The 25,840-nt window shown below is 40.6% G+C and overlaps 2 protein-coding genes across 4 annotated transcripts; both read left to right on the forward strand.

Moving 5' to 3' along the window:
- The first annotated feature begins 6,727 nt into the window (after positions 1-6,727).
- On the forward strand, positions 6,728-12,653 carry LOC311090601 (E3 ubiquitin/ISG15 ligase TRIM25-like). Of its 3 annotated transcripts, none has more exons than XM_084125983.1 (7): positions 6,728-6,859; positions 8,065-8,677; positions 8,801-8,896; positions 9,173-9,406; positions 9,515-9,665; positions 9,849-9,908; positions 10,569-12,653. In XM_084125983.1, the coding sequence occupies exons 2-7, from the start codon at positions 8,120-8,122 to the stop codon at positions 11,111-11,113; spliced, it is 1,644 nt and encodes a 547-aa protein (XP_083982109.1). In that variant the 5' UTR covers positions 6,728-6,859; positions 8,065-8,119; the 3' UTR covers positions 11,114-12,653. The 3 variants fall into 3 exon arrangements, with proteins under 3 accessions (XP_083982109.1, XP_083982110.1, XP_083982111.1); XM_084125984.1 differs by having other exon boundaries at positions 8,083-8,677; XM_084125985.1 differs by having other exon boundaries at positions 8,088-8,677.
- Positions 12,654-22,136: 9,483 nt separating this feature from the next.
- Positions 22,137-25,640, forward strand: LOC311090599 (E3 ubiquitin/ISG15 ligase TRIM25-like). The gene is made up of 7 exons (XM_084125981.1): positions 22,137-22,248; positions 22,489-23,086; positions 23,342-23,437; positions 23,622-23,855; positions 23,988-24,141; positions 24,242-24,301; positions 24,504-25,640. Exons 2-7 carry the CDS (start codon positions 22,526-22,528, stop codon positions 25,046-25,048), a joined length of 1,650 nt encoding a protein of 549 aa, XP_083982107.1. The 5' UTR covers positions 22,137-22,248; positions 22,489-22,525; the 3' UTR covers positions 25,049-25,640.
- The last annotated feature ends 200 nt before the right edge of the window (positions 25,641-25,840 follow it).

Raw genomic sequence — 25,840 nt, forward strand, 5'->3', positions numbered from 1 at the left:
ATTTATGTTTGATTTTTGATTTTGGTGTTGACAAAAAGCCGAGAAACGGCAAAAAGAGACTAATTTGTAAAATTTTCTTAATTTTTGTCAGAACATAGCAATGTTTCTTTAAAAGATTCATCTTTATATTTGTTTTTCTTTGGTTTAATGTATTGTGCAGTTATGATAAAATAAAGAGAAAATCAAATTTTTTCTTTACATTATAGAGATCATTTGATGGAAATGTGTCTGTTGAAATATTTTGTGATCTATGTGAGATTGTGTGATTGTTGTTTTTCTCCACAACATCAGAATGAAAACCTGCTGTTCTTATAATCACGAAGCATCACATGTTAAAGCTTTGATGCCAATGACATTGTACAACAAGCATGAACTCATTAATAAATTGATTATTTCACAACTTCACACTTACATGTAATTAAGTGGAGTAAAGGTTATGCGTATTTGGCGTACTGTTCGAGGGAACGGCTCCGAGCTCTGAATTTTTGCCCAAAACCAGAGTATTCCCCTGGTTGTTGTAAGAGTTGTTAGGACTAAAAGTGAGAAGGGGTGGTGGACGGATGCTGTTAAACTGTTGATGAACGGAGGTAAGTCTGCTATATATGGGCTATTCTACAGAATTGGTTAAATGTCTTGAATTTTTTTTATCTTTTTCCACAAATTTTAAATGTATGCAAATTGTATAATATCCAAGGTACACATTTCTAGTATTTGTGCAGTTAATTATATTTTAGTTTTGGAATATTTCTCCTCTCCCTAAATTTGTCACTATCGAAACATAATAATAAATAATTTAATAAGAAGGCTTATTTTGACCTATTCAAATTTTGTTTACATCTACCTTGTAAACATATTTTTTGCTATTTTTAAAAAGTTTTCACAGGTAAATCAATAACAATTACAATTTTAGCAATATTTCAAGTGTAATTTATAAAATTTGTTGTATTTTGAATCCAATTTTTCTTTGTAAAAGGCATTCAGTTAATCATACTGATTTCAAAGTAAAGGATTCATTAGTTTGAATATACACTGAACCAAACATTATAATAGCATCTTAGTTAATAATTCAGTATACTTTATTATGACCGCCGCTAGCGTAGCTAGCGAAAGCGGTCATATAGGGATTGTCAAAGTTTTTTTTTTTTTTTTTTTTCCCGTCATCTTACTGAATTTTCCGTCAACGATACCAGGGACACCGAAGCACCGGGGAACATGAAATTTGGTGGGCATGTAGCCCCACTAGACTTCTAAGGAAAAATTTCGTTTGGTCCCCGGGGGCCACTCCCCCCCCGCGCTGGGCCCCCCCAAACCCAAAAAAATGCAGTTTTTCCTAAATAACTACCTGAACCGTGGCACCGAGCATGAAGAAATTTTTATGGTATGTTGGTCTACTAGACTTTTACGGAAAAATTTCGTTTGGTCCCCGGGGGCCACTTCCCCCCCCGCGCTGGGGCCCCCGTAAATTTTTCGTCAACGATACCAGGGACACCGAAACACCGGGGAACATGAAATTTGGTGGGCATGTAGCCCCACTAGACTTCTAAGGAAAAATTTCGTTTGGTCCCCGGGGGCCACTTCCCCCCCGCGCTGGGGCCCCCGTAAATTTTTCGTCAACGATACCAGGGACACCGAAACACCGGGGAACATGAAATTTGGTGGGCATGTAGCCCCACTACACTTCTAAGGAAAAATTTCGTTTGGTCCCCGGGGGCCACTCCCCCCCCGCGCTGGGCCCCCCCAAACCCAAAAAAATGCAGTTTTTCCTAAATAACTACCTGAACCGTGGCACCGAGGATGAAGAAATTTTTATGGTATGTTGGTCTACTAGACTTTTACGGAAAAATTTCGTGTGGTCCCCGGGGGCCACTCCCCCCCCCGCGCTGGGGCCCCCGTAAATTTTTCGTCAACGATACCAGGGACACCGAAACACCGGGGAACATGAAATTTTTATGGTATGTTGGTCTACTAGACTTTTACGGAAAAATTTCGTGTGGTCCCCGGGGGCCACTTCCCCCCCCGCGCTGGGGCCCCCGTAAATTTTTCGTCAACGATACCAGGGACACCGAAACACCGGGGAACATGAAATTTGGTGGGCATGTAGCCCCACTAGACTTCTAAGGAAAAATTTCGTCTGGTCCCCGGGGGCCACTTCCCCCCCCGCGCTGGGGCCCCCGTAAATTTTTCGTCAACAATACCAGGGACACCGAAACACCGGGGAACATGAAATTTGGTGGGCATGTAGCCCCACTACACTTCTAAGGAAAAATTTCGTTTGGTCCCCGGGGGCCAATTCCCCCCCCGCGCTGGGCCCCCCGTAAATTTTTCGTCAACGATACCAGGGACACCGAAACACCGGGGAACATGAAATTTGGTGGGCATGTAGCCCCACTATAGGTTTTACGGAAAAATTTCGTTTGGTCCCCGGGGGCCACTCCCCCCCTGCGCTGGGCCCCCCGTGAATTTTTCGTCAACGATACCAGGGACACCGAAACACCGGGGAACATGAAATTTGGTGGGCATGTAGCCCCACTAGACTTTTACGGAAAAATTTCGTTTGGTCCCCGGGGGCCACTCCCCCCCCACGCTGGGCCCCCCCAAACCCAAAAAATGCAGTTTTTCCTAAATAACTACCTGAACCGTGGCACCGAGGATGAAGAAATTGTTATGGTATGTTGGTCTACTAGACTTTTACAGAAAAATTTCGTTTGGTCCCCGGGGGCCACTCCCCCCCCGCGCTGGGCCCCCCGTGAATTTTTCGTCAACGATACCAGGGACACCGAAACACCGGGAAACATGAAATTTGGTGGGCATGTAGCCCCACTATAGATTTTACGGAAAAATTTCGTTTGGTCCCCGGGGGCCACTCCCCCCCTGCGCTGGGCCCCCCGTGAATTTTTCGTCAACGATACCAGGGACACCGAAACACCAGGGAACATGAAATTTGGTGGGCATGTAGCCCCACTAGACTTTTACGGAAAAATTTCGTTTGGTCCCCGGGGGCCACTCCCCCCCCACGCTGGGCCCCCCCAAACCCAAAAAATGCAGTTTTTCCTAAATAACTACCTGAACCGTGGCACCGAGGATGAAGAAATTTTTATGGTATGTTGGTCTACTAGACTTTTACAGAAAAATTTAGTTTGGTCCCCGGGGGCCACTCCCCCCCCGCGCTGGGCCCGCCGTGAATTTTTCGTCAACGATACCAGGGACACCGAAACACCGGGAAACATGAAATTTGGTGGGCATGTAGCCCCACTAGACTTTTACGGAAAAATTTCGTTTGGTCCCCGGGGGCCACTCCCCCCCCGCGCTGGGCCCCCCGTGAATTTTTCGTCAACGATACCAGGGACACCGAAACACCGGGGAACATGAAATTTGGTGGGCATGTAGCCCCACTAGACTTTTACGGAAAAATTTCATTTGGTCCCCAGGGGCCACTCCCCCCCCCCCCGCGCTGGGCCCCCCCGTGAATTTTTCGTCAACGATACCAGGGACACCGAAACACCGGGGAACATGACATTTGGTGGGCATGTAGCCCCACTAGACTTTTACGGAAAAATTTCGTTTGGTCCCCGGGGGCCACTCCCCCCCCGCGCTGGGCCCCCCGTGAATTTTTCGTCAACCATACCAGGGACACCGAAACACCGGGGAACATGAAATTTGGTGGGCATGTAGCCCCACTACACTTTTACGGAAAAATTTCGTTTGGTCCCCGGAGGCCACTCCCCCCCCACGCTGGGCCCCCCGTGAATTTTTCGTCAACGATACCAGGGACACCGAAACACCGGGGAACATGAAATTTGGTGGGCATGTAGCCCCACTAGACTTTTACGGAAAAATTTCGTTTGGTCCCCGGGGCCACTCCCCCCCGCGCTGGGCCCCCCCAAACCCAAAAAATGCAGTTTTTCCTAAATAACTACCTGAACCGTGGTACTGAGGATGAAGAAATTTGTATGGTATGTTGGTCTTAAGGGCCCACATCAACCTAGCCCATAATCGATTGTCAAAGTTTTTTTTTTTTTTTTTCCCGTCATCTTACTGAATTTTTCGTCAACGATACCAGGGACACCGAAACACCGGGGAACATGAAATTTGGTGTGCATGTAGCCCCACTAGACTTTTACGGAAAAATTTCGTTTGGTCCCCGGGGGCCACTCCCCCCCCGCGCTGGGCCCCCCCAAACCCAAAAAATGCAGTTTTTCCTAAATAACTACCTGAACCGTGGCACCGAGGATGAAGAAATTTTTATGGTATGTTGGTCTTAAGGGCCCACATCAACCTAGCCCATAATCGATTGTCAAAGTTTTTTTTTTTTTTTTGTCATCTTACTGAATTTTTCGTCAACGATACCAGGGACACCGAAACACCGGGGAACATGAAATTTGGTGGGCATGTAGCCCCACTAGACTTTTACGGAAAAATTTCGTTTGGTCCCCGGGGGCCACTCCCCCCCCGCGCTGGGCCCCCCCAAACCCAAAAAATGCTGTTTTTCCTAAATAGCTACCTGAACCGTGGCACCGAGGATGAAGAAATTTGTATGGTATGTTGGTCTTAAGGGCCCACATCAACCTAGCCCATAATCACTCATTTGTGATTTGCGCCCCTCCCATAAAAAATGAAAATGCAATATTATTCTGCTTTAATCGCCCCTATCTTCAGTTTAGATGTTCAGAACTGCACCATATTTCATGTGTATGATTAACTTGACATCCTCTGGGGGTATGCTAAGTTTTGTAGAATTTCATCCATGGGGGGGTATAAAATAAATTCATTTATGTGCACATTTAGTGACTGTACACTCATCGGCCTGTAGATGGTGGTGTTGAGCGAAGGGTTGCTGGTTTAGGATGATACTGTCACACACACACATGCAGGAATACAAACAAAGGCAAGCATGCACACACACTGACATCCACACGCACAGACACACACCCATACACACACATACAAATCCACATGCACAGACATACACACACAAACACACACGTGCACACACATGTACTGTACGCACGCATACATACACGCACAGACACACAAACACATACACACACACACAGACAGACATGCACATACTACTACTTTTTTTAGGTATATACATAAACACGCAATACAGCCAAATTGCTCCACGTCATTTATTTTTGTGGAAAGCCAGTGCAGGCCTGAGCGGCGGTCATATTTTGTACCGCCATGCGGTACATCTAGTTTTAGACAAAACATCCATGTTTCGGTCGTGATGGCACATTTTCGGTAGTGACAGTAGGTAGCGAGTAGTGACCACATTACATTACAGAATTTAACCTCACATACTAAAACATACTAAGAAACTAATGATTTGCATAACTGTACTAAAATGTTGTTTATTTCCCCCAAATAAATGATTATGTGTTCCCTTTTGTCACTACCAAAACAATGATGACATGTTTCGGCCATGACTATTTCGGTCATGACAATTTTAGATACTTTTGAGCCTAGCTTAAATATGCTAATCAGCACATGGTTAACTAGCACAGTTCTGAACAGTTGTACACACACAAAAACTAAATTTTATCGAATAACACTCAAAAAACCATGATGTCACAACCGAAACGTCAACACATGTTTCAGTAGTGAGAATTTTAGATACTTTTGAGCCTAGTTCAAAGATGATAGCCAGCACATGGTTACCTAGAACAGTTCTGAACTGTTATACACACATAAAAACTAAATGTTATGGAATAACACCCCAAAAAGTTTGCTTAGTTGCAGGAAAAAAAGTGTTTGGTAGTGACGTTCCTTAAAGTTACACACAGATTTTCAGACTTTTGAACACATTTCCCTCAAAATGATGGTACCTATCTACAATGAAAATGAGAGAGAGGGACAGAAATATTTCCTGATCAAAAATGTAGGGGTGTGCTTAAAATCAGTCTCAGCCAATGGACTAAAACACACACTGTTTCGGTAGTGACATGAAAATGCAAAATACATTTTTTTTTTTTTACATTAAGTTTCATGATTTAAAAATAAAATATAAAATATATATTTTTTTTAACTTCACTTTTTATAAGAAATAAAAAAGTATACTTTTAAAAACAACAAAAAAACATTTCAATATCATTTTCACAAGTTGGAATTTAGTGGTTAGGTTTCGGGACAGCCACCTCCCAATTGAAAGTACCCAATAAATGATGATTTTATATATGATTATATATATGATTTTATTTAATTATATTTTAAATATTATTGTGGGATTCAATAGATAATAGAAGGATCTTAGTAAACATCTAAAATTTGAATACTTAAATGCTTTTTAAATGTGTTTTTTGGTTGTGGGACAGCAGTTTGCACCAATTCTGTAGAATGGCCCATATATAGGCCTACCTCTTATTTTGATAATTGGTTGATTAACTGAGTGTGCTCCTCTTGAGTTAATCAAGTGCTCCTTGAATAGCATTCAAGGAGTTCGTGCTCCTCCCGAACTTTGTTAATAAAACATCATTTTACGCACAGATTGCTGAAAGTGTATTAGAAGCAGTTCAAACAAAGAAACACATTTTCTGCATTATTACAAACCATTAAACTACTGATTACTGGTGTAAAGAAATGCGGTAGGATTTTAAGCAAAGTACAAAGAGTAGAGCATTAAAACTGCAAAGTCATGGCTTCACATAAACACTATGTTTATTCTCTCTCTCTCTCTCTCTCTCTCTCTCTCTCTCTCTCATACACACACCTGCACACTGAAAACCAGGAAGTTTGTGGATTCAAGAGAAATGAAACCTATTTCCCTGCTACACGAGCCTCTGCTTCAGGATCCACACTCTTCCAGTTTGGTTAAAGCTGTAAAGGAGGGAATATTTGACTTGTTATTCTTTCAAATCAGGTAAGAACATCAAAAATCCTTAACTAATTATTTTATGTCTTCTTGCATTGAAAAAAGGGAATTCAATTATTACTGTATGAGTTTGATAATAATTCCATGTTAATCTGGATGATTTTTGTTTATTCTTCTGGTTATGGATGAAGAGTTTAGGATTCTTATTATATTAATTCACAAAACTGCACTCAAAAAAATGAACTAGGAAGGTTGTATACTTTACATAATATATTTATATTTAGTTTACTTATAATAATTGTGTTTGTTGACTTGAAATGTTTTGTTCTATTAAGGTCCACGTAATTATGTCTCAACTTAACAGTACAAAATCCTAACGTGTTGTCTAAACGCAAACCATTTATGTTAAGCAAAAAAATTCTTACATCCAGAGGGTGGCAGTATAGTGCGACGCCATCTGCCATTTTGCCCTAACTTAATTTGATTGTGTTCAATCTGCTTAATATGTAAAATTTAAGTTTACTTAATCCATTTGTGTTGGATTACATGAATGATTTGTGTTGCATTAACTGAAACTGGGCAGTGCTTGTTAGTTCCCAGCATGCTTTGCATATGGTTGAATTAAGAGAGAATAAATGTTAAAATTAAGTGTTATTTTATGTTTTTTTGAGAAAATGAGAAAAGGGGAAGACTTGATAGTGTGTAATTGTGTTTAATGTTCAATTACGTTGGACTTATTAGAACCATTTAAAATACAATGGGTTACCATTGTGGAGAAGTGTGGAACATTTTGTTTGGCTGTGGACTGATTTGGTTACTTTTAACTGCTTTGGTTGAAGGAGCATGTAAATCATAGCATTTAAAATGCTAATACGTGCTACTGCTAGCAAATAGCTAGCTATAGTCTATTCATTTAATTATGTGTCTCTAAAATAAATAAAATATGAATGGGTGAATGAAAATAACAAACACATAAGTTGAATGCAAATTAAGTAAATTAGTTGGGCTGACACTATTAAATTAAGCTGTGTCCAACCATAGTAAATAAGTTGAATCAACCTTAATAAATTAAGTTGACCCAACGTAAGTACATTAAATTGGAATAACAGAATTGCATAATGCTGAAATAAAGCAAGTTAATCATGTGGAAATCATTTCCATGATTTTTTTATGTTCATTCAAAGAGTTATTTTTTTGAGTGTGTAAGCATTTTTTAGATTTTTACACATGCTCTTTCATTAATGATTTACAAGTGGATTTACTTCTGGCAGAGCAGTTTCTATTTGAGGACAGACTGTCTGCAAAGAAATGTCTGAATCTGCAGCGAGTCCGTATGTGGATCAGTTCAGCTGTCCAGTCTGTTTGGATCCTCTGAAGGAGCCGGTGACGATTCCCTGTGGACACAGTTACTGTATGAGCTGTATTACTGACTGCTGGGGCCAGAAGGAGCAGGGGCCGCCGTACCGCTGTCCCCAATGCAGAGAGAGCTTCAGTCAGAGACCTCTACTGAAGAAGAACACTCTGATAGCTGAGATGATGGAGACGCTGCAGAAGACGTCCCTACAAACGGCTGCTGTGGAGTGTGATGTTTGCACTACAGAGAAGAACAGAGCTGTAAAGTCCTGTCTGCAGTGCTTGGCCTCCTTCTGTCAAACTCACCTGCAGCTTCACTATCAATCTCCTGCGTTTATGAAGCACAAACTAGTCGAAGCTTCCAGAAACATTCAGGAGAACATCTGTCTCAGTCATGGGAAACTACTGGAGATTTATTGTCAGGATGATCGTCAATGCATTTGTTGTTTGTGTACTGATAATCATAAAGGACACAGTGTGGTTTCTGTGGCTTCAGAATGGACTAGTAAAAAGGTAATGAATGCTTATCAGTTTAGGTAGTTGTAATTTTTTCTTTTTAAATTACTCATTTGAATGACTGACATAGTAACTTACTATAACTAACCTACTTCCTCCTTTGTATGTGAACATCCTCAGGAAGAGTTAAAGGAGATAAAGGTGTCGTGTCAGAAGCTGATCCAGGAGCGAGAGAGAGGTCAGCAGGAACTCAGTGAAGCTGTGAAGCTTCTTAAAGTATGTTTCTTTATGTGTTCTTTAGTTTTAAAGTTTGTTTGACACACAAAAAAGTAGATTTGAAAAATTCAATAAAAGTACATGATGACCGATGGATTTTGAGTTAAAAAAAAAATGGTTAAAAAACTGTTATAAGAATTGTGACATGAAATTCACAGTGTTTTTATTGAGACTTCTGTCAATTTTGGAGCTTGACTGCCACTCATTTACTTTCTACATGCATTGTTTTGAGTCACAACAATGTTCTCCATGATCAGATCTTTGTGTCTCTGACAGAGTTCAGCGCTAGAGACCATGGAGGACATTGAGAAGGTCTTCACTGAGCTCATCTGCTCTCTTGAGAAGAAACGCTCTGAGATTAAAGAGCAGATCAGAGCTCAGGAGAAGACTGAGATAGATCGAGCAGAGGAACTTCACAAACATCTGGATCAAGAGCTGACAGAACTCAGAAAAACACAAGCAGAGATTGAGAAACTTCTGATTAATGATGATCAGGTCAATTTTCTGAAGGTAATAAAAGTCCTTTAATCAGTATACCATAATGTTTCTATTCTTACCGTTTCACATTTTTAAATAGTCTTTTACATAACAAGCAGTGCTGTATTTGTCTCATTTCAGAGCTGTCAGTCTGTGTGTGTTTTACCCACATTTGAAGATGTTCCCATCACTCAACACACTCATCTGTCTTTTAAAGACATTTCAGTCTCAGCGTTTAAGGAGGTTTTGGAGGACGTCTATAAACAGCAAACAGCCAGAATATCACGAGAAGGTCCCATTTTTGTATCTATTTATATGTTTTTATTAATCTGATATAAACCTGATATAAAATCAGTGGACATCATCTATGCAATGCCCTCACTAATATAGTGAAACAAACATGTGTGTTTGTGCATGGTATTTAAAATTGTATTTATAAGTAACCAATACATTTTCTTTGTTTTTGCCTTTTCAGTGTCAAATGTCCATGTTGCACAGTCTCCAGAACCAAACACTCGAAGTGATTGTTTGCAATGTGAGTTGAGATGCATTTTCTCAAATGTTTCTAGAACACAAACACATCCCACTACATTTTATCCTCTAGAATGTGACAGTTTGAAATATAATATATATATATATATATATATATAGTAACAACGACTCAGGTTGAGTGGGATCCATATGCAGTTTATTAAAATACAGCAAACAGTCGTGGGTCAAGATACATCAAAGGCAGGACAGTCAGCGAGGTCATAACCAGGCTGAAGATCAGGACAAGGCAGCAAACAACAATGGGAATAATCCAGGCAAACAAACGGTAGAAAGGCAGGCAGCAAAGATTACAATCGTAATTCAAACAGGTCAGGGCCAAACACGTGCAGAACAACACAGGAATTGTAATGCTCAGAATTGCAGCTGGTGCAAACGAGACTTCACAAAGAGTGAATAAACACACATAGCTTAAATAGTCTGGGTAATGGGGAACAGGTGTGGATGCAGTCAGTCCATGTAGGCTATGTGGATTCTTGGGAAATGTAGTCCAGGGTTAAAACTCAGGCCAGTGAGACCTTTGGTGGCCGATTGAGGAATCTTCACTGGCGTTCGTGTTATATGTTTGTGTGTGTGTATATTATTTAAACTTTAGTTTTTACTTTATTATACATTATTTTAATGTTTGTCCATTTATTTTAATCAGATTTCTGTCAGCTGCACCTGGATCCAAACACTGCGAAAAACCACCTTGTCCTGTCAGATGGAAATAAAAATATTTTAAGCACAAATGTAGTCCAGCAGTATCCTGATCACCCAGAGCGATTTGATAGGTTTCCTAATGTCCTGTGTCGAGAGGGTTTGTGCGGTCGCTGTTACTGGGAGGTCGAGTGCAGTGGGAACGACTGCGCTATAGCAGTTTGTTACAAAGGAATCGATCGTAAAAGCAGTGATGACAGTAGACTTGGCTGCAACAAAGAATCCTGGAGATTGTCCCGGTATCACCAGAATGTCTATTTCATACATGATAAAGCCCAAGTCTCAATCCCTGCTGTCTGCTCCTCTAGAATAGGAGTGTATCTGGATCACAGAGCAGGAACTCTGTCCTTCTACAGCGTCTCTGACACAATGACTCTCCTTCACAGAGTCCAGACCACTTTCACTGAACCCTTATACCCTGCGTTTGGGGTTGGTACAGGTTCTTCTGTCAGGATCATAGAGCAGAAGAGAGTTCAGAGAGACCAGAAATAAATATAATTGATCGAGTTTCAGATTCATTTGCTAAACTTCTGGAACATATGTTGAAATTAAAATGTAACTTGTAGTTTAATAAACAAAAGACACATTTCTTAAACACCATCAAAGAATATACAACACCCATTTAAGACATTCTCAAGTTGGATATAGTAAACAGTTCATTATCAGATGTTACAAAACCAGATTTTGCAATGATTTTGATTTTGTGTATTCTCTAATTTTGGATAATGGATAATAGTCCATGTTTGAATTCATGATGCAGTTCATCATTGAGCCACAAGGTTTCTAGGTTAGTTTGGAACATATTCGGCTGTGGAACCTAGTAAACTGTTTACAGGACGGTGTTGATAATGTTTTACATGTCACATGTAATATGTTATATTACATGTTTTAAATGCAGCTGTTGTTTTGTTCTGTTGTGCTGCTGCTAATAAGACCACCTTTCTTTATTAACAATTTTCTTTTTCTTTTTTACAATATGAATAACTGAGTTGACTTCAGAATGAGGCCTGATTTTGATTGATTTTCACTGTTTTATAACTATCTGATGTTGTTGGCAAAAAGCTGAGAAATGGCTTTTAAAGACATTGAGTTTTTCAAATATCATCTTCCATCAATGCATAGCAATGTTTCTTAAAAAAAAAAAAAATCTTTATATTTGTTGTTCTTGGATTGATGTATCTAAGTAATAATGTAATCTGCAATTATGATAAAATAAAGAGAACATTTAACGAAATTGTTCTTTGGTGTTAATAACACTGATCTTTTGATTAATTTCAAAGTGGAAATGTTGCTGTTTTAGAAAACATTGTCTTAAGCATCTGTGATTATATTACTGTTATGACACTCCTTCAGCTAAATATACAGGCTTGTGCATCATTAGAGATCTGTCATTCAGATGCATTTATTTGACTCAGATTTTCATTTTTTTTTTTCTGTCATTATTCAATTATTTAACTAAATTGTCAAAACGCATAGATTTAGTATTTTACATTAAATCATCAAAAATGATATCAGACATATTTTACATATTCATCAGAAATTAAATGTCAGCTGTGATCAGTTTAGCTCAAAAGCTTTTCACTCTGTCATTATCCCAGTAGTGGATGCGATAAACTACTTCATATGTAAATGGTATTTTCCGTCTATGATCTAGGTGGTTACAGGCTTGCTAAATAAAAAATACCTTTTTACGCATGTGCTTAAACGTTTGTAACCGTCAGCTATATTTATGTTTGATTTTTGATTTCGGTGTTGACAAAAAGCTGAGAAACGGCAGAAAGCTTTTAAAGACTAATTTTTAAAATGATCTGTATCTTTCATAGCAATGTTTCTTTAAAAGTTTCATCTTTATATTTGTTTTTCTTTGGTTTAATGTATAATTAATAATGTATTGTGCAGTTAGAGATCATTTGATGGAAAGAGTTTGTTTTAGGAAATATTTTCTCTCCAGAATTCATGATCTGTGTGAGATTGTGTGTGATTGTTGTTTTTCTCCACAACATCTGAATAAAAACCTGCTGTACTTACAATCACGAAGCATCACATGTTAAAGCTTTGATGCCAATGACATTGTACAACAAGCATGAACTCATTAATGATTTTATTATTTTACACACACATTGCTGGAAGTGTGTTAGAAGCAGTTAAAACTATGGAGCTCATAATATGACAAAACGATTTGAATTTGAATTGTGTAAATTTGAATTATTTGCAAGTGTAATCTAACTAAATTGAATTTTAGGTGGTAGTTTAAATAGTTCTGAATTTGATTTTTTTTAAACAAATATTGAACATTTGAAATTTAACAAATTGAAATGTTTTTATGGCTGAATTTTATAGACATGTATTTTCAAACAGCTAGTTTTTTTTGTTCTGAATTCGTATACTGCAAATATTCAGTTTAAAAAAATACAGATTCAAGTTTTCAAGATGAAGAAATTCGGAACTTCAAATTCAGTTTTCTAAAATTCAAGTTCAAAAATTCAAGTTCAAAAATTCAAGTTCAAAAATTCAGATCTTACAGAAAGTAGGTCACAGGTCATCCACAGGGAAGAGTAAAGGATCTCAGATAAGTCGAACAGAGCATTTTGGCTGCACTGCAGTAGTTTTCTGCCGCAAACGCGGTGGTGGTTCAAGATAATCCGTGTATCTTTCGTTCAGTCATTTTTTTATTTAATATTAAGAGTAGAAAAATGAGAAAACAGCTTGAGTATTAGATTTCTAATTGCCTAATAGTCCGCTGCAGCAGTTGCACGGAGCCTACATTTAATTTTCTCATCAAACAGCTAGACTAACGAATGGCTCGGTACAACAGAAGAGCCTAGAAAGGGCTTTTTCTCTGTGTAGACCAGCAGTTGGTCTGAATTTGCTATAACCTATAGCCTATTTTCTGGACTGCATAGGCTGTCACGTTTTATCATGAAACACGCTGTGATTTATTCCAAAGTGACTCAGGCATATATAATGCAGAGCCATATAGAGAGAGAGTTGCGACAACTCCATTGACAACAATGGAACGCTTTTTTTACAGCAATGGCGGCTCGTAGAGCCTCTCAATAGTTCCCGGAAGTAACAACAGCGCGGTAGAACAGACCGTTTGTGATGCACTTTTAAAAGGTAAGACGTTTAAAGAATAAGATTGTATATTATCAGTACATCTGAATCAAATAAACTTGTGTTTTAAAGCATGCTAGTTGATTCCGAAGCACTTCCTGGAACTATCTGAGGTCTACGCGAATCACGTGACAACTAAGCATTTTGAACTTCCGTTGTCGCAACTCTCTCTCTCTATGGCTCTGATATAATGCAACGTTATAACGTTAAATAATCTAAATGTTGACTTTCAAAAGTAGGCGCGCCAAGAAGGCTATTCTCTGTATTTTGGTTCATTTTTGGTGAGCGCCAGAAAGATAAAGAGACCGAGACGCGCTAAAGCAGCTCATCATGTTGTTTTATTTATTTTTCAATGACATGATATTTTGTAGTCATTTTGAATGTACACAAATAAAAATATACATTTTACTGTTTCGAATGATGTCATATTATCTGTATGACTATAAATAACAGAGTATTAAGTTATTTACCAGCAGTGGAACAAATCCAAGAGATGGCGCTCGCGCATCGCGCTCTCACACAACATAGTATAGGAGATCAGTTCTGCCGTTGCTTCATATCGCAGACTGCTCATTATCAAAATGAAACACAGTCAACCAAACATATAAAAAGTTATTTTGCCTAATTTAATTGGTCTGTTGTACAATATAGGAAGGGCAAGCTGTGCCGCACACAGTCCTACTTGTTATTCCAAACATTTACCTTGCTGTGAAGATGCTGATTTAGCCTGGACTTGACTGAAGTATGACGCCTTCTTTATAGTTAGCATCCACATGTTACATTGCAAATATGAAAACTTTTGACTGAATGAGAGATGCGCGACCGTTTCGATTAAAATAAATTTGTTTAGGCTTGGCGTTTAAAATAGGCTAAATGTTGTTTGTAATAAAGGGCACAGTATAGGCTATTTTTATAGTCTATGTAGCCTATATTATTTTATTATACATGGCTACTCATTTTTCATTCTTGTTGTTTTCTGCATTCATTTGATATACAGTAAGGGAAAGTAAAATAGGCAACACATAGCCTACATGTTAACAGTGTTTATCATGTAAATGTTGTATTTTATTTACAGGTCTTTTACACTATTGCTGAATAGGCAAATATTAAAATGTTTTTTTGTATTTTTTTTTTATGACGCGTTTCTCTCTCAACATGATCCGGTGTGACTTGCACTCATGTGCATGCGACTTATTTTCTGGCAAATACGGTCAGTTAAAAAAATGTTGCTGTATTATTACAAAATGCATAGAGTGAAGACCATTTTGGCAAAAAAAAAAAAAAAAAAAAAAACAACTAATGAATATTGTGTTCATTACCCCCATGCACCCACATTTGGGCTTAATCACTGTTATTATTAGGAAATGTATTTAGGTGTAGACAAATTCAGTTATGTTTATTTATAAATATGAACGTACCTCGCATTTCCCGGACACTAGCCGTTAGTCTACTTCTTTGGCCTATTTTTTTTAGCTGGCCGTTCTCAAAACTGTGTGTAAAAGCTGCGGAGCGCGGAGAGAACGCACAATGGCTTTTCTTTGGAAGTTTTTTTTTTTTTTTTTGGAAGTTTAGTTGCCAGAGAAAACAACACACCGTTTTGTTTAACATCAATTGATACTCAATATTAATTAATTAAATAAATATAATGTCAGAGAATGCACAAAGCGCATCCTTTTGAGATGTAAATTATAATACATTTTAACACACAAGGCCTACATCATAAAACTCAGAAGATTTTGTATTTTAATATATTATATTATAATACAAATAAAAAGGCGTCATACTTCAGTCGAGTCCCAAAATACACGTAGGCATATAGGCCAAATCAGCGTCTTCACAGCAAGGGAAATGTTTGGAATAACAAGTAGGACTGTGTGCGGCACAGCTTGCCCTTTATATTGTACAGCAGACCAATTAAATTAGGCAGAATAACTTTTTATATGTTTGGTTGATTGTGTTTCATTTTGATAATGAGCAGTCTGCGATATGAAGCAACGGCAGAACTGATCTCCTATACTATGTTGTGTGAGAGCGCGATGCGCGAGCGCCATCTCTTGGATTTGTTCCACTGCTGGTAAATAACTTAATACTCTGTTATTTATAGTCATACAGATAATATGACATCATTCGAAACAGTAAAATGTATATTTTTATTTGTGTACATTCAAAATGACTACAAAATATAATGTCATTGAAAAATAAATAAAACAACATGATGAGCTGCTTTAGCGCGTCTCGGTCTCTTTATCTTTCTGGCGCTCACCAAAAATGAACCAAAATACAGAGAATAGCCTTCTTGGCGCGCCTACTTTTGAAAGTCAACATTTAGATTATTTAACGTTATAACGTTGCATTATATATGCCTGAGTCACTTTGGAATAAATCACAGCGTGTTTCATGATAAAACGTGACAGCCTATGCAGTCCAGAAAATAGGCTATAGGTTATAGCAAATTCAGACCAACTGCTGGTCTACACCGAGAAAAAGCCCTTCTAGGCTCTTCTGTTGTACCGAGCCATTCGTTAGTCTAGCTGTTTGATGAGAAAATTAAATGTAGCCTAGTTGCAATACACGCGTTTTGTAAGCTCCGTGCAACTGCTGCAGCGGACTATTAGGCTATTATATTAGAAATCTAATACTCAAGCTGTTTTCTCATTTTTCTACTCTTAATATTAAATAAAAAAACGACTAAACGAAAGATACACGGATTATCTTGAACCACCACCGCGTTTGCGGCAGAAAACTACTGCAGTGCAGCCAAAATGCTCTGTTCGACTTATCTGATATCCTTTACTCTTCCCTGTGGATGACCTGTGACCTACTTTCTGTAAGATCTGAATTTTTGAACTTGAATTTTTGAACTTGAATTTTTGAACTTGAATTTTAGAAAACTGAATTTGAAGTTCCGAATTTCTTCATCTTGAAAACGTCTCGGGTTACGTATGTAACCCTCGTTCCCTGAGTAGGGAACGAGACGCTGCATCGATACTCGATACTTTGGGGAATGCCCTCGGCATGACGCGTCTGAAGTCTGTAATGGAACTATTCCAATCTTGATTGGTGCTCGTCACTCGTGACGTTGCATGTGACGGTGATCCGGAAGCTATAAAAGGGCAACGGAACATAGCCGTATCAGCTTTTAAAGGGTCGAAGCAAGTCGTTCTCAGGAGCACGAAAAGTGTGGCCGAGAGATGCAGCGTCTCGTTCCCTACTCAGGGAACGAGGGTTACATACGTAACCCGAGACGTTCCCTTTCGTAAAGGGAACTCCCGCTGCATCGATACTCGATACTTTGGGGAACGAATACCCACGCCGCCACACTGAGAGACCCTGCCCTGGTGTGAAGCAATCTGGCACACTCAAGACATGAGAACTTGTGAACCTGGTGTAGAGGACAGATCCAGACTGTAATGTTTGATGAAGGTGTGTGGGGAGGCCCAGCCAGCGGCATCACAGACCTCTTGAAGAGAAACCCCTGCTAGCAAGGCTCTAGAGGATGCCACTCCTCTGGTTGAGTGAGCTTTTATCAGGAGAGGTGAAGGCAGATTGCGCACCTCGTAAGCTGAAGAAATAGCCTCTACTATCCACTTGCTAATAGTCTGCTTGGAGACCGGGGAGCCCTTCTTGGATAACCCAAAACACACAAACAGCTGGTCCGACTTCCTCCAGCCCGAGGTCCTATGTACATAGGCCTCAAGAGCTCGGACCGGGCATAACAAGTGTAACTTAGCTTGATCAGCCGACACATGCGGTGGAGGATGAAAGGCCGGAAGGATTATAGACCGTGCCACATTTGTGGGCACCTTAGGCACGTAGCCAGGTCTAGGGTGGAGAATGGCTCTCACTCTGCCAGGAGAGAACTCGAGGCAAGAGGGAGCCACAGATAGCGCCTGCAGGTCGCCAACTCGTTTCAGGGAAGTAATAGCGAGCAGGAAGGCTACCTTAAAGGATAAAAATTTCTCAGACACCTTATCCAGGGGTTCGAAGGGTGCCAGGGATAAACCTTCGAGGACCACTGCCAGGTCCCACGTGGGGACCCTAGGCTGGATAGCAGGCCTCATCCTCCTGGCTCCACGAAGGAAACGAATTATGAGTGGGTGTGTCCCCAGCGTGCCCACCCCTAAAGGCGTGTGGAAGGCTGATATAGCCGCCACATAGACCTTAAGCGTGGACGGGGAGAGCCCGTCAGAGAAACGATTCTGGAGGAACTCCAGTACTGAAGCCACTGGGCAGTTAACTGGGTCCAACTGATGTTCTCTGCACCATAAAATAAAAATTTTCCATTTAAATGCATAAAGTTTCCTCGTGGAGGGGGCTCTAGAGTTTACAATGGTCTCAACAACCTCGGTTGAGAGACCAGAATTTATGAATTGGTCCCCCTCAGGGGCCAATCCAGTAGCTTCCTGGGCTACCGCCAAGGGTGAAATATCATGACCTTGGGCTGAAGAGGGAGGACCATCCTGATCCGGATTCACCGCGGAAGGCCTGCCAGAAGGGCCCAGATGTTTGGAAGCCATATTTGGGCCTGTCAGTACAGGGCCACTAAGAGTAAGCTGATCCCGTACTGCTGAACCCTCTTGTACTCTAGAACCCCCGGGGGCAGAACAATCGGGGAAAGTATACACAGACATGGCCTCAACCATGTCTGTATCATGATATCCAAACCCAGCAGAGCTGGAAGAGCATGGGAGAGGTGGCGCAGAAGGTGGCCGTCCACATAAAGGGGAAACAGGAGCACCTCTGACAAACCGACCTCCATCCCGGCTAAAGCCAACTTGGGGTGGAGTTCGAAATCCCCGGGCTGCAGCCCCTGCCTCAACAGGATGACTGCCTCCTCTTTGATCAGAGAGACCATCGACATAGTGTCTGTCAAAAATAGAACCTAATGGTCTCTCTGAAGTTTCCTCAGACCCTGTGTTTCCAACACAGGTACTAGGAGCAGGAACCATAACTTCCTCCCCATGATCAGAAAACGAGGGCATGTGCGCGTAACTCTGGTCATGCGGAGTGGGTTCCCTCTCGGGGAAAACCCATTGGTCCTGAGCCACTACTACAGGGCCCCCATGTACAGCAGGCCAAAGAATAGTATGTTGAACACTGCTGCCAGCGAGTCCACTCTTTAATAAGGTCACGTAGTGGTGGCCTGGCCTAGCTTGATATTCATGACTATGGTAAGGAAGATGAGTGTCTGAGCTGGAGACAATTGTGCCTGCATCATGACTATAACCTACACCGCCCCCAGGAATCGGTTTCTCTGAAGAGGCACTGGTGATTTTTCCTAGACTCTGAGCCATATTCCCTAGCACCTCACGAGACTCGGAACAACACCTCGGTGTTGAACCGTCTGCTCTAGTAGTCAATGGACAGGAATGAGGATGCCCTGAAGACTCCATGGAGCTAGGACAGTGACCATGCATTCCGAGGAGGTGCGGGGATACAATACTAGGCCGAATGGAAGAATCCGGAACTGATGTGCTTTTCCCCCAAAAGCAGATCTCGGAAACTTCCCGTGATGGGGTTAGAAGGGAATGAGGAGTTAAGGGCCTTGTGGATCTATCACGACAGACCAGTCCTCGGAGCTGGTCTGACTGACAGTCGGAATCTTGAATCTGAACCCCCTCGGAGGTTGATCCATTACCCTGAGATCCGAAACAAGGCCTTACTCCCCTTCCCTCACAGGAACTATGAAGTACCGGCTGTAGAACCCGGGCTCCCGAAACCGAGGAAGAGCCCACCTTGAGGTTTCCTTTGTTAAGAGAGACTTGACTTCCTGTTCCAAGAACCAACCCTGCTCGGGGCTGGCAGACATGTGAACCACCCTTAGTAGATAATATTTTTATATTAGCTCCGCTGTAAGCAGGACCCTCCAGGCTATATTTTGAAGACCCCTCGGGGTGTCTAAATATGCTATTACGGGGACCAGTCCCTCGAGACTGGCCTTGGCTAAAAATGTTCAATTGGTTTCGGTGACCTGAAGCAGCTAACTGGCAGGAACTAACCGAAATATGCTCTCTACAGACCTCCTGAGAGGCGGAGAACTCGACAGGGCCGCAACGTTTCCGGGCAGATACTGCGATTTGTGTTCGCTGGAAGCCGATGTGTCCCGAAGCGCCATCGGCGGCGGGAAGTAAACATCGATTTCCTAAGGGCTGTATAAGGGGGCGAGACTCCTGTACTCGCTCTCCTGGGGGAACGGCCATAAGGGTCTGCGTGTTACGACAAGACCTCTTAGTTGAAGCCATCTTAGCCCGAGAGACAGTCCTCAGACCTGTCCTCGATATAGAGGGCTTCATACGAGAATGTCTCTTCTGGCCCCAAGCCTTATACGGGGGGGCACGAGAGGAAACCTTCTCAAAATATGTTGAACTGGCGGCTGTCCCCTGAGGCTGCCCCCTGGCAGCAACCCCATGAGACCTAGATTGACAACTGGGGATAGCTGATTGTCGCTCTGCCTCCTGAAACCTTTCGACAACGGTTCTCGCCGCGTCGCCAAAGAGGCCAGAAGGTGAAAGGGGGGCATCGAGAAGGAAAGCCCTGTCTTTCTCCTCGATCCCCAAGCGATTAAGCCATAAATGTCTCTCTGTGACGACTATTGCTGTCATAGAACGGCCAATAGCACGAGCCGTCTCCTTAATAATACGGAGAGATAAGTCAGCTACTCTACGAAATTCAGTAATACCGTTGAGTGAAACCTCCCAGTTATCATCCACCTCTTTGAGGAGGTCAGCCTGGTATGCCTGTAATAACCCCATCGTGTGTAGGCATGCACCGGCTCGACCCACCGCCATATAAGCTTTCCCTAACAAATTCGATGTACGAGATTTGGAGGGAAGTGTCTGAGCTATCAGGGGTGACGCAACGTCGGGGAGAAAATATTTCGCAAAATATTCCTCAACCCGAGGCATCACCCCATAACCATTCTCATTAGATTCCCTAATAGATGAGTAAATATATACATGGGGGGAAAATAATTGAGATGAACATGGATTTTCCCACGATCTCGATACCTCAGTATGAAGATCAGTGAAAAAGGGAAGGCTCTGACACAAAGATTGTGACTGGGTCTGCAGGAAGCGCTCATCCATTTTATTTTTCTTAGTCGCCTCCTGCTTATTATATGGCCATTCAACATTTAATTTAACCACTGCCCTGGTCACAACCTCCAGCAATTCCTCAATAACGGGAATATGGGGTGGCGAATCCCCATATTTATGTGATTCAGTGTTGATAATATCTAACCCCTCGGAGCCAGATAAATCAAACGCTGTGTCTTTAACACGGTCGGAAGAAGCCGCAGCGCGGGCTCCCGAACCGTGCGCGAGACCAGTGGAGCTGGTTAATAAACACTGAGAAAGGGTTGCAACCGTCTCAGTGTTATCTGCCAGCTCCACGTGCGAATCCCATGCATACAAGCGGCGCGCTGCCTCAACAGACGCGGGGCCTGATGCACTGGAAACGCGAGCCTGATCTGATTGATCGAACAAGCTCAAACGGGAGCGGAGCTCTCTCATAGATAGCTGAAAACAGTTTGCACAGACAGCGCCCTCGAGCACTGCCCGTGCATGCTCCACTCCCAGACAAACAACACAAAACGAGTGCGTGTCACCCTCGCTCAAATAGCGCGAGCAAGGGGACGCACACCGCCTGAGTCGTTTCTCTATATTCGCCATATATATATTGAGATAGACAAACAACACCAAATAAGACAATACAGTCACACAGAACGCTTGCTGAAGACAGAAAGCTGATACGGCTATGTTCCGTTGCCCTTTTATAGCTTCCGGATCACCGTCACATGCAACGTCACGAGTGACGAGCACCAATCAAGATTGGAATAGTTCCATTACAGACTTCAGACGCGTCATGCCGAGGGCATTCCCCAAAGTATCGAGTATCGATGCAGCGGGAGTTCCTTACGAAAGGGAACTTGAATCTGTATTTTTTTAAACTGAATATTTGCAGTATACGAATTCAGAACAAAAAACTAGCTGTTTGAAAATACATGTCTATAAAATTCAGCCATAAAAACATTTCAATTTGTTAAATTTCAAATGTTCAATATTCGTTTAAAAAAAAAATCAAATTCAGAACTATTTAAACTACCACCTAAAATTCAATTTTGTTAGATTACACTTGCAAATAATTCAAATTTACACAATTCAAATTCAAATCGTTTTGTCATATTATGAGCTCCATATTTTATGAGCTCCATACGAAATACGGTAGGATTTGCCCAGTAGAGCATTAAAACGGCAAAGTCATGGCTTCACATAAATACTATGTTTATTCTCTCTCTCTCTCTCTCTCTCTCTCTCTCTCTCTCTCTCTCTCTCTCTCTCTCTCTCTCTCTCATGCACACACACATCTGCACACTGAAAACCAGGAAGTTTGTGGATTCGAGAGAAACGAAACCTATTTCCCTGCTACACAAGCCTCTGCTTCAGGATCCACACTCTTCCAGTTTGTTTAAAGCTAAAGGAGGGAATATTTGACTTGTTATTCTGTCAAATCAGGTAAGAACGTCAAAAATCCTTAATTATAATTGTCTTCTTGCTTGGATTGAAAAAAGGGAATTCAATTATTACTGTATGAGTTTGATGATAATTTCATGTTAATCTGGATGATTTATGTTTATTCTTCTGGTTATGGATGAAGAGTTTAGGATTCTTATGAATTAATTCACAAAACTGTAAGCATTTTGTAGATCTTTAAAGTGGATTTATGTACTTTATTTAATGATTTACTTCTGGCAGAGCCGTTTCTATTTGAGGACAGACTGTCTGCAAAGAAATGTCTGAATCTGCAGCGAGTCCGTATGTGGATCAGTTCAGCTGTCCAGTCTGTTTGGATCCTCTGAAGGAGCCGGTGACGATTCCCTGTGGACACAGTTACTGTATGAGCTGTATTACTGACTGCTGGGGCCAGAAGGAGCAGGGGCCGCCGTACCGCTGTCCCCAATGCAGAGAGAGCTTCAGTCAGAGACCTCTACTGAAGAAGAACACTCTGATAGCTGAGATGATGGAGACGCTGCAGAAGACGTCCCTACAAACGGCTGCTGTGGAGTGTGATGTTTGCACTACAGAGAAGAACAGAGCAGTAAAGTCCTGTCTGCAGTGCTTGGCCTCCTTCTGTCAAACTCACCTGCAGCTTCACTATCAATCTCCTGCGTTTATGAAGCACAAACTAGTTGAAGCTTCCAGACACATTCAGGAGAACATCTGTCTCAGTCACGGGAAACTTCTGGAGATTTACTGTCAGGATGATCGTCACTACATTTGTTACTTGTGTACGGTTGACGGTCATAAAAACCACAACATGGTGTCTGTGGATTCAGAATGGACTAGTAAAAAGGTAATGAATGCTTATAATTTCAGGTAGTTATAATTTTTTTTTTTTTTTTGAGTTGAGAATAATAATCAAAATGATTTATTTATCTGTTTTTAAATACTAACTTAAATTATTGGGGATAATAGTACTTATCTCCTCATTACCTCACTATAACTGAATGTTTTAATTTGATATTTAATAATTATAAGACGAGATTGGCAAGGTGTATATTTCTACTTTTATTTTTTAATATAGATTTTTGTATGTTAACATCCTCAGAAAGAGTTAAAGGAGATAAAGGTGTCGTGTCAAAAGCTGATCCAGGAGCGAGAGAGAGGTCAGCAGGAACTCAGTGAAGCTGTGAAGTCTTTTAAAGTGAGTATCAGAAGATGACAGTGATGTTTACAGTGCTTGTAAAAGCATGCAATATGAAGGGAAAATAAATAAAAAGAAAGAAAGAAATATATATGTGTGTATATAAAAAGAGAGAGATCCATTGTGTGCATGCAAAATTTGGTCTTATAAATACAGTATTTAGGCTGTTGTTCCTGTCTAACAGAGTTCAGCGCTAGAGAGCATGGAGGACATTGAGAAGGTCTTCACTGAGCTCATCTGCTCTCTTGAGAAGAAACGCTCTGAGATTAAAGAGCAGATCAGAGCTCAGGAGAAGACTGAGATAGATCGAGCAGAGGAACTTCACAAACATCTGGATCAAGAGCTGACAGAACTCAGAAAAACACAAGCAGAGATTGACAAACTTCTGATTACTGATGATCAGATCCAGTGTCTGAAGGTAATTACGCAAAAATGTTGAGAATTATCTATAAAATTAAACACTATTGTGCCGTGCTTGTTTTATGTTCTGGAAAAGATCTGTTCTGGTTAAAAAATTAAGTCTTAAATATTTTTAATATTCTCATTTCAGAGCTGTCAATCTGTGTGTGTTTTACCCACATTTGAAGACGTTCCCAGCTTCACTCAACACACTCATCTGTCTTTTAAAGACATTTCAATCTCAGCGTTTAAGGAGGTTTTGGAGGACGTCTGTCAACAGCAAACAGCCAGAATATACAGAGAAGGTATTTGTTTTGTTTTTATCAAAATGAATAAAAAATTTATCAAAATGGAATAGATTTCATATAAAAATTAAGCATTCAATTATGTTTTTTACCCCTTTAGTGTCAAATGTCCATGTCTCTGAGTCTCCAGAACCTGAAACTCTTAATGGATTTTTGCAGTGTAAGTTGAGTTTTATTTTTATACATTGTTGTCTCACAATTGCTGAATTAAAGTCATTAACTGTTTCTATTAACTGTTGAAAAATATTAAATAATTAATCTACTTATCATTATCAGTATCTATTAAAATGTGAAATTGTGGGGGGAAAGTATGTATGGCAGTACTTTATTTGAATATCTATTTGTCCCTCCATCTTCATCAGATTTCGTTAAACTGCAACTGGATCCAAACACAGCACACAAAAAACTCATCCTGTCAGAAGAGAACAGAAAAGCATCACATTCAGTTAAAGCTCAGCAATATCCTGATCACTCTGAGCGATTTGATTGGTATTATAATGTCTTGTGTCGAGAGGGTTTGTACAGTCGCTGTTACTGGGAGGTCGAGTGCAGTGGGTACGACTGGTCTGTAGCAGTTTCCTACATAGGAATAAGTCGTAAAGGACAAAGTAATGACTGCAGACTGGGGTTTAATAACAAGTCTTGGAGACTGACCCACTGTGACCAGAATTATTATGTCAGACATTATAATAAGCATGTCCCAATCCCTGCTGTCTGCTCCTCTAGAATAGGAGTGTATCTGGATCACAGAGCAGGAACTCTGTCCTTCTACAGCGTCTCTGACACAATGACTCTCCTTCACAGAGTCCAGACCACTTTCACTGAACCCTTATATCCTGCGTTTGGGGTTGGTACAGGTTCATCTATCAGGATCATAAAGAGCAGAGGAGAATTTAGATCAGATTAAACATGTTTAAGAGCGTTAATAAATGTACCTAATTTGGCATTAGCTGAGTCATCCTCTGGGATATTTTTTGAGTAATTTCTAAAGGCTGTTCCATTTTTTTTTTTTTTTTTTTTTTTGTTTAATTTTGGGGAATATTGTGTTCAAGTGAGACAAATAAAGAGCACCTCTGCCCCATGTGTTTACATGCATCACTGCAAAGTCCAAGTGAGATGTCAAACTCAACTGTGCTCTTTAATACCAGGATAATACAACACAATGTGATTGTAATACATATGGATTATATTATATCTTTAAGTGTTTGTATTTCACAAGTAGTTAAAGAAAATATGTGTGTGTGTGTGTGTGTAAATATCTTTTTAATTCTGCTAAATTGGCAAATGACCTGCCCTATAATGAAATAGGGATCACAATTTTACCAATCAACCATGTATAGAAGCATATATATTGGAGCTTGCCTGGATGTAATTTTATGGCAATTGTCTGTTCACTATACACTTTACATGAAAGAAATGTGTAAAAATTGACCTGCACATGTGAATTTTCTTTTTACATGATACACATTGCTACAAAAATAAAAGTGCATGCAAATGTGCATATTGTTTTTCTGTGCACTGCAGCATTAACTTTTCCACGTTAACTTTTAACTACTACTGAAATCTGCATCTTAAAAGCTCAGTGTGATACAATAGCTTTCAGATAGACAAAACTGACCTTCCACAAATCTCTTCATTTTGGTGGCATTGGCAGAATAAATATTTCCAGTAGGTGGCAGCAATGCACTAAAGTGTTTTC

Source organism: Abramis brama, assembly GCF_963993115.1.
Source record: "Abramis brama genome assembly, chromosome: 10".
NCBI classification, from domain to species: Eukaryota; Metazoa; Chordata; class Actinopteri; order Cypriniformes; family Leuciscidae; genus Abramis; species Abramis brama.